Source organism: Mesitornis unicolor, unplaced genomic scaffold (genome assembly GCF_000695765.1).
Source record: "Mesitornis unicolor isolate BGI_N332 unplaced genomic scaffold, ASM69576v1 scaffold4268, whole genome shotgun sequence".
NCBI classification, from domain to species: Eukaryota; Metazoa; Chordata; class Aves; order Mesitornithiformes; family Mesitornithidae; genus Mesitornis; species Mesitornis unicolor.
Genome location: NW_010202371.1, coordinates 6,722 through 14,963, shown reverse-complemented (window position 1 = coordinate 14,963; position 8,242 = coordinate 6,722). Strand labels below are relative to the sequence as shown.

Below are 8,242 nucleotides of genomic sequence, written 5' to 3'. Positions count from 1 at the left end.
TTAGTATCTAGGACACCGTAAGTTGCTCCAGGCAGACTGTTTAAATCTCCATGCCCAAATGGAGACTTGAGCTCTTGGGCTCAAAGGAACCTGCAAGTTAGGACATGTATAAAGCTATTTTGCTAATATCCAAATAGTCTGAACCAAATAACCCTCTAGAATAGGACTTGATGACTTATTTAACTTTTTCATTTCAACAATGAATCCAGCTATATGCATAAGTGAGGCACACAGGTTTTACAATCAAGCAGACATAGTAAGACATTACCTAATAAAAACCGATACTAATAACAAAACCAAACTCTGGCCAAGGCTAAAAAAACCCTTTGATGCTTAGAGGTTTTGGCAACTACTGCATTTTTGTTTGTTTGTTTTTAAACTATTTTGTAATATGGCAGTAACACTATTCTCAGCAACACTGGCCATAAAAAACCAGCCTGTATGAAATGCAACCACACTTAATTGGTACAGTTATAAAAGAGCATTACAGCTCTTTATGTCTGCACTATAATGTTCGGAGTTATAAAACGACCACGCTGTTATGAAGCCCAGGCAGCCAGCTTCTTCATTTCATCTTCATCCTCTGCTCTCTTCCTGGTTGATGCTGCAGAGAAAAAGAGATTAACAATAACCATCAACTAATGTAACAGTCAGAACCATTTTATTTGTTAGTATGAGGACTTGAATAGTGCTTTTCAGTTTGAAGATCTCTGATCAATTTGCCAAGTAGCAAGCTAAATGTAGGTAATGCAGTAATGAAGCTGATGAGAGATGTGACTATTTTGCCTCAACATTATCTCACATATAACCCTGAGGTTAACAATATAGGAGTGATCTTTTTTTTCAGAAAACACATTTAAACTCTACAAGCTGACACAGAGAGCAAGCATACACAAAGAACGCTGCCAGTTCTCTCACCGCCACTTGAGCGGGCACAAGTGACCTACCCCTGGCTGACTGTGCATCCTGCTGCATTTCCAAATAATGCTGAACAGTTTTGCATGTGCAGATCCAGTCTCTAAATAGACTGAATCCTTTTAATGAGAGGTGTCATTTATTAAAAGGGAGAAAGAAACTCCTGAACTTACCTTTCCTCAGGTAACATCACTTAACTGCTGTGGTCATGGCAACAGCAATTCCCAGCTCTGTACCACGCGCAACACACACTTTCTCTTTTTTTAATCCAAATCTCCTAGCATTCATCTTTTGCATTCCCTGAACTAAAACCTCACCCAAATAGTCTTCACTCACTGACCTGCAAACTGCACGCCCTACAGCCCAGGTTCAACCTCAGGCTGTCTCCATCTGTCAGCTGTGTGTGTGTGTCAGGATTTGCGTTTCTCCAAACACCAGTGGAACACTGTTTCTGGGTGCAATACCCTTGTGTGTACCTTTACAGCAGCTAGTTGGCTCCTGCCTGTGGCAGCCAAATAGCCAGAAGCCACCATCTTGAGAGGGACTGCAGCTACCACGTTGAGGTGAGAGAAGGACATGAGAGACCAGGGGTCCAGATCCTACTCTAGAGGGAAGTGCCACTGGCTCGCTGTGCAAATGGGGAAGGTCACTATGCCTTGCTCCATCTGTTTTCTCATCCCTAAAATCAGGAGGGAAACCTGCATCTCCAATTCGAAGAACTATGGAACCACCAACTGTTGTTCTTATTTTGCTCTTGCTGTGTAACAGCAAGCATTCAGTTTTGTAAAAGATACGACAATTTTGCAAGGCCTTAAACTGTATTAGCTGTAACCAGCTAATTTTGCCTGAAGCAGTCATTCAGAAAGATGAAGCAGCAAACTAAGCTAGTGACAAGCACATGGAGATGGCTAGTGTTTAATAAAAACGTCAACTGGCACAGCTGGATCTGGAAAAGGACGTATTAACAAAGCCATAAATGCCCAGACTGCAATTTGCACTGGATTTTTTTTTTTTTTTACTAGCTGTTCTACAACTGACTCAAGTAGATGAGGCCACAATCCCAGTTTGAACATTTTAAACTACTTCTCAGGGATTTAAGTGCCATCTGTCAAAACACACAAGAGTCTCTGAGTTAAGCTGGTCTAGGTAACCTGTTGTGCAGCAGAATGCACCATAAACAACCCATGACGCATGTGTGCTGCCCTTGCTACCAGATATTTATACTGTTTTATAGCATTAGTACACAGCAAGTCTTTCAGCTGAGAGAGGACAACAGGGACACAGTAAAAGCTATAGTTGAAAGCTGATTGTCTCTGGCTTGATTCAAAATGAACACCACAAAACTACAAAAAAGTAAGACTACTGCTTAATGCCAGGAGTAAGTCCATTCTGTAGAAAGCAAGCAAAGGTATTTCTTTAAATGTGCACTTCCTGCTGCCTCCTTAATTTCTAATTAAAATACCAGTGGCAAATATCAAACCACTACCCTAACAAAGCTGGATCTTTGTGACGCAAAGATTTTGAATCTAGGTCAGACTCTAATTAAAAAAGACTAAAGATTTAAGAAACAAAAAGAGAAAACAGGTATTCCCATTCCTCAGTGATCTCACTACATTTCAGTAGGAGATGCAGTATTATATAGGCAAAGTCAAGTTCTCCGAATTTGCCTCCCCAGACCTACACAGAATTTGATCTTAAATGACTTCATACAGCAAACCAGAATTCCACCCTGCTTTTTCTGATAAACAGATACGAAACAGGAAAATAAACCTATAATACTTTAAAAGTTAAGAAACAGTTAAATACGTATCAGGAGCTCTCTCTTCCTCTCCTCCTACTCACAGCATGCCTTAATCATAAGAAATGTAAAATGACAAGCAAGCAGTTTACCAGGGCGAGAAGGCAGCGATGTGGACGGAACACTTGGCAGTCTGACATCTCTCATTCCCTTGTTCAGTTCTTCTTGCTCCAGTTCTTCTAATTCTGCCATCAACTCATCCTAAATTCAAGGAAACCGTTATTTACAAATTCATTGTCCTGACAGTGATCTCAGGCAAGGGCACATTTAACAACCACGAAGCAAAGCACTACTGGAAAAACAGTTTACACCTGAACAAATATTATGATATTCTGTTTTTTGGTAAGTGCGGGCAGTAACAGTAGACTTTAACTGAAAAATTGAAAGCACAATGGAAGTTAGAAACAGGACAAGGAATAAAATTAGAAAGAAAACTGATGGCAGTGTAATAATCATCAAAAAGCCGGGGGGGGGGAGGAAAGTCTCTCTGTCCTCCTTGGGGTTCCAAATCTAGAGCCTGTACTTTTTAGCGGATTCTAATTTTAATGTGCAATTTCTCCAACTTTAAAAAGCAAACAGCTTCCACTGGTTATAAGGTAGACTGTCATTAAAGGTTGTTTCAGTCCTAACACACAAGTCCAGGATTATGTATGATTTCAAAGCAGCACCAGAATCAGAGCTGTCCTCCTGGGTCCTGTTACTCACTCCTGAAGCATGTCACACTCTTCAGCTTTTATAGCTGCAGAAGCTAGTTTGGACAGATGAGCTCATCCACTTGCATAATACTAAAAATAAAGAGGCTCCACACTTTTTAAAAAAGCCAAAAACTTATTCCCTGGGAAACTCCAGCCAAATAAAGAAAGCTAAATAAAACGCATAATCTATAACAAAACGGACCTTTGCCACATCGATAAAATGGTTTAAAAAGAAACAATGAGGAAAAGTGGCTGTAACAAAGTGGGATCCATCAGGTATTGAAATGGGCTCTGCCTGCCCCTTTATACATTGCTTATCACCAATGTGGAAGTTTAAATGATAATTACATAGCCACCACAAGCCTTCCTAGACTTGCTTTCTCCTGGTTTTATATTTTTAAGGCCAAAAAAAAAGGCTACAGTTTGCCTATCTGACCTAATTCACAGTGCAAATACTAGGATATCATCTAAAAATTTCAGCATCAGGTCTGCACCTGATGATGTTCAATTGACAGCTGATCTCTCAAAGAAATGCGCAAGCTGGGGCCCCATGTCTAACTTAGGCATCTAGTTGAGGTGTAAACAGGTCTGTACTTAAAAGTGCCTCAGCCAGTGGTGTGAATGTAAGCTTCCTACATTTTTTTAAGCCAGCATCAAAGCCGTTGTAAAATCAGTGGAGGTAGGTATTTTTGAAGACCTCGACATGGTCATCTAACACTCTCCCACACCAAATTAGCCCTTACCAACCTCTGCTGAACAAGCGAGCAATTAAGAGGTGTTAGCCATGACAGTCTCTTAAAAAAATTATTTTATATTATTTTATATATATATAAAGAAAACTGTGATCGTGACCCCTACACTTTTAAAATAAGAGTATGACTAGAATGTTTGCTCTCAAAGTGGAAGACTAAAGTTTTAAGTTCTTCTAATCCTCAAGTATGCATTTAAGCTGTGTTTCCCACAACTCAGGCACTGCTGTACAGCTAGACTGTTGAGGACAGAAATGGCAACAACAAATCCCCCTTCTCCACTTGAACCCAGGCCAAAAAGAAAGCAGAAAGAAGATACCCTTAACTCTCAGGTTCCAGGCTTTGTCCACTGGAATGTGGATATTTTGCATCTAATTATCAGAAACAGGCCTCCAGCACAGGTCACCCTTCCCAGTGAGCATCCTACTCAGGCAGGACAAAGCTTTTTTGCAGTCTTCATAACATACACTGTCGACCCATGGAGAGAGAACCCTTATGTTTCTGTGTCTGTCTGGAGCGACAGAAATAACATGCTTCCCTCATCTGCTTATACCCACGGCACACATGTGAAAAGGAAATCCAAATATATGGCCAAAATGTCCTTTAAAACCAAAAAATCCTCCAACACAAATCACCTCATAGCCTAGGGATTAAGTCATCAATTCTAGCGTTCCTAAGCTAGAGTGGCCTCCAAACCAGGTTTTCCAATTACCAATCAAGTGCTGTAACTATTAGGTACATATGCAAAATGAGGTACAGTGATGTCCCATGTGTCAGTGGCTCTTTTTTCCCAGAACAGAAAACACGCCAACCAACTTAGACTAATATTATCTCAGGAACTTCCAGGTCAGCGTGGAAGCATCTGCAACACGCTTACCAAGCCTAGACTCCTGAAAGTTAAGCACTGATGGAAAGTCAGTGACACTGTATAGTGGTTTGGGATGGCAGCACGTTTTTCAGTTGTTTGATGCCCAGTTTATCCAGGCCAAGCCCCATTCCTTAATGCCAGTATTGATTAAATGTTTCCTGAAAAGTGAATTCACATTTGAAGTGGAAAAATAGGAAAGCGGATAATGAGAACAAAATACAAATAACTATTTTCAACAAATTGTAACTGTTGAATGAAATATCCCCTCCAGACAAGCAAATATGATGTAGCATATGTTTTTGGGATTTTTTTTTTGCTGTCCATTTGGGCACACAGGAGTCAATCAGTTGGGGAGAGAGTGAACTGTTTGATTCTTTAGGACATTCTTCAAATGATCCCAAGTGCTCGGTCACTGAAAAACATAGTTAAAAACCAAAACCGAACTAGTTGTGATACTGAGCCTGATTCCCAGCTCTGCATTCCACAGACTAAAGAAATTTTGAGACTACCTGACCCTTGAACCCTCAGCCATGATTGGATCAGAAATAAGTAATATCCTGCTTAGATATACAAAATCAAGTCCAGGGACACTGAATGAAAGCTACTGCAACAAAAGGTCCTAAATGCCTTGTGGGGGTTTCGGAAGAAAGGAGCTCAAGGAAAAAACCTTATTGCCTCCAGCAGGCATTGCTTCTACCCAATGGATCTACTTCTGTAGAAAATTTGGAAAACAGGGAAAGTGCCTGCACCTCCAAGCACCAAAAAAAAGACTTTAAAAAACTGGTTCAGATATTCAGAACTACGAACAGCAGACTGTTCACAACACAGGAATGGGCACTTAGTCAAACGGATGTCTATTTGAAGCACAAAAAAATTATATGTTTCAGTGTGCACTTGGAGCAGCACAAATTACACGTTTTAGTGACCTCCTTCTTCCATGGTACAAATAAGAATAACAACTACAAGACTGCAGTTAAAATTGCCTTTTTAAAATTTATGTATAAATAAAAATATTTTTATATCTTACATATATAGGTTTTTTTACTTTATATATAAAAACAAATGCAATTTATAAATATATACATATATATACACACATATAAATGTGTTCTAAATAGGGCAAGCTAGAACCAAGGAATTTCACATCCACACTTTTTGAGAAACAAAACCACTGGAACAAGCCACTGCACAACAAAATAATGCTGGAGTAATTTAACAGCAAAATCCCACAGGCTTTACTGAAGTACTAACCTCATCAAACTCATCGCCAAAGCCGGCTCGGTTTGAGATAGCATCTGAAATTTCCTGGGCAACATCTTGCTGTTCAGTGATATCTTGCATCAAATCATCAATTTTGTTCAAGTCCCTGGCAAGACAACACAGAAATGTTTTTTAAAGATACATCATTCAAATCCTACAGAAGATATCCAGAGAAACTTGAACAGGCCCTATTTTCTTTTCATGCCCATGGCTGTATATAAACAAGAGAACTCACAGAGAATAATTTCCCTCACTTACACCTTAAAGTTTCCTGGCAAGCTCCTGTGTGTTTTAGCCAGACCAATTTCTTCCACCTTGGGATTATAACAAAAGTCAGTGCAGCAGTCTGTGTGTCTCTCACTCATTCTGCGCTTCTCATATCTCTGCCATCCAACTGTAACATTCCCTGGGCAGATCCCACCTCCTCCTTATAGATTGCTCTTTTTTGACGTTAAGCTTTCACTAGAACTAGGGTAACTTAAGAGGACTCCGCACCATTTAAAAGCTTCCCCTTATTGTTAATGTCATTATTGTTTCAGTTCCTGTTTACTCCACGACAACCTTTCTGATTTAACTCTGTTTATTCAGGCAGGAAAACACTCCATGAAACAATACAGGGCATATAAAAACACTACATGCACAAAAAAATTACCTTCCCTTTTATTCACGTCTAATCAGTATTTTGAATCACACAGTCCAGCTTATAGACTTTGAGCAAAAGAGTCCACTTAGTTTCTTTGACCAAGTTTTCTTCTGGGAAAAACCAAGGGCAGAGACCAGTCTCTACTGCCAAGGCATACCTGAAAAAACAGGTACCACACATCTCTCTACTTAGCTGAACTTCCTTCTAGACTTGCTGTTAAGACTGCCAAATATAACATTGCAGCACCAATAGCATTTCTGACATTAAATGCTTGAACCCAAAATGAAGTCAAAACTGCCTGACTTGATACAACAGACTGTAGTGAGGAAATGGGTTGAAAGGGGTTAGTAAGCTCAACTTGAAAGCTATTAGAAAGCACTTACATATTTTCATGCACTTTTTTCATAGCTTGTGCAGCATAACCCATATTCTTGAGCACTTCTGTGTTGGTGTGGGAATTTTCCAATGCCTCTCTCTGGAACTCAATGGTCGAAAGTGTCCCATCAATTTGACTCAACTGTTTCTCATATCTCTTTTTTCTCTTCAGTGCTTGTAAGGCAGCTGGAAAGCAAAGAGGCAAAGTGCACTGTATATTTATATGGCAAAATGGATGAACAAGTAGTTCAGCACCAAGCCGACCTGCAGAATTTATAATTCTCACTCTCCTACCTTACTAGTAGGGAGACAAACTTTGACCACACCAGATCAGCAGCCTGTTTAGCACCAACATGCTGTTGCATGAACATGCTGGGAAGCCTCTTTTAGAGTAACTCCTCTGAGCACCACAGGGAAGAGCAGCTTCTTCCTCCACTACAGGAGATCTTGAACTCCATCCTGTGCACACAGGCAAAGCAGGGAAGATGGGGAGGGAAAAGAAAAATATGTCAGAGAGAAGGCAGAAAGGAAGAAACAGGGAAAAGAAAGAAAAGAGGTTGCAAAACATAAGTAAAAACTAAGGAAGACAGAGTAAGAAGATCTGCCATGATAACCACACTTCCACCAATGCTGCCTTCTAAACTTTGTCTCAGCAGCAGAAACTGTCAAGTGCAATGGAAAGCCCAAATGGCCTCACCAAGCAGGTGCGTTATATCAGAGGAGGACTCACATTTCTCTGTCTTTCAGCTGCATTATTTCTTATAATCAATTAGGAGCCTGATCTTTAAACCTTAGCACTTGAAAACATATAGAACTTTGTAGATGCGGCCACAGTCAAATCCAAGTTTTCCCCATTATCGTTGTAAATCACTGAGATTAGACTTTTATATTTGTCAAGTTGTGAGCAGCATACTTTGCCCAGAGTAAATCATTACCAGA

The 8,242-nt window shown here is 40.0% G+C and overlaps 1 protein-coding gene across 1 annotated transcript; it reads right to left on the bottom strand.

Annotated features, from left to right (window-relative positions):
* Positions 1 to 539: 539 nt before the first annotated feature.
* Positions 540 to 7,489, bottom strand: CHMP4C (charged multivesicular body protein 4C; the record flags this gene model as incomplete). Its single annotated transcript, XM_010190365.1, has 4 exons — positions 540 to 604; positions 2,806 to 2,914; positions 6,277 to 6,391; positions 7,312 to 7,489. Coding segments are annotated over 4 exons (467 nt in total), but the record flags the coding sequence as incomplete, so codon positions are not given.
* Between the last annotated feature and the right edge of the window lie 753 nt (positions 7,490 to 8,242).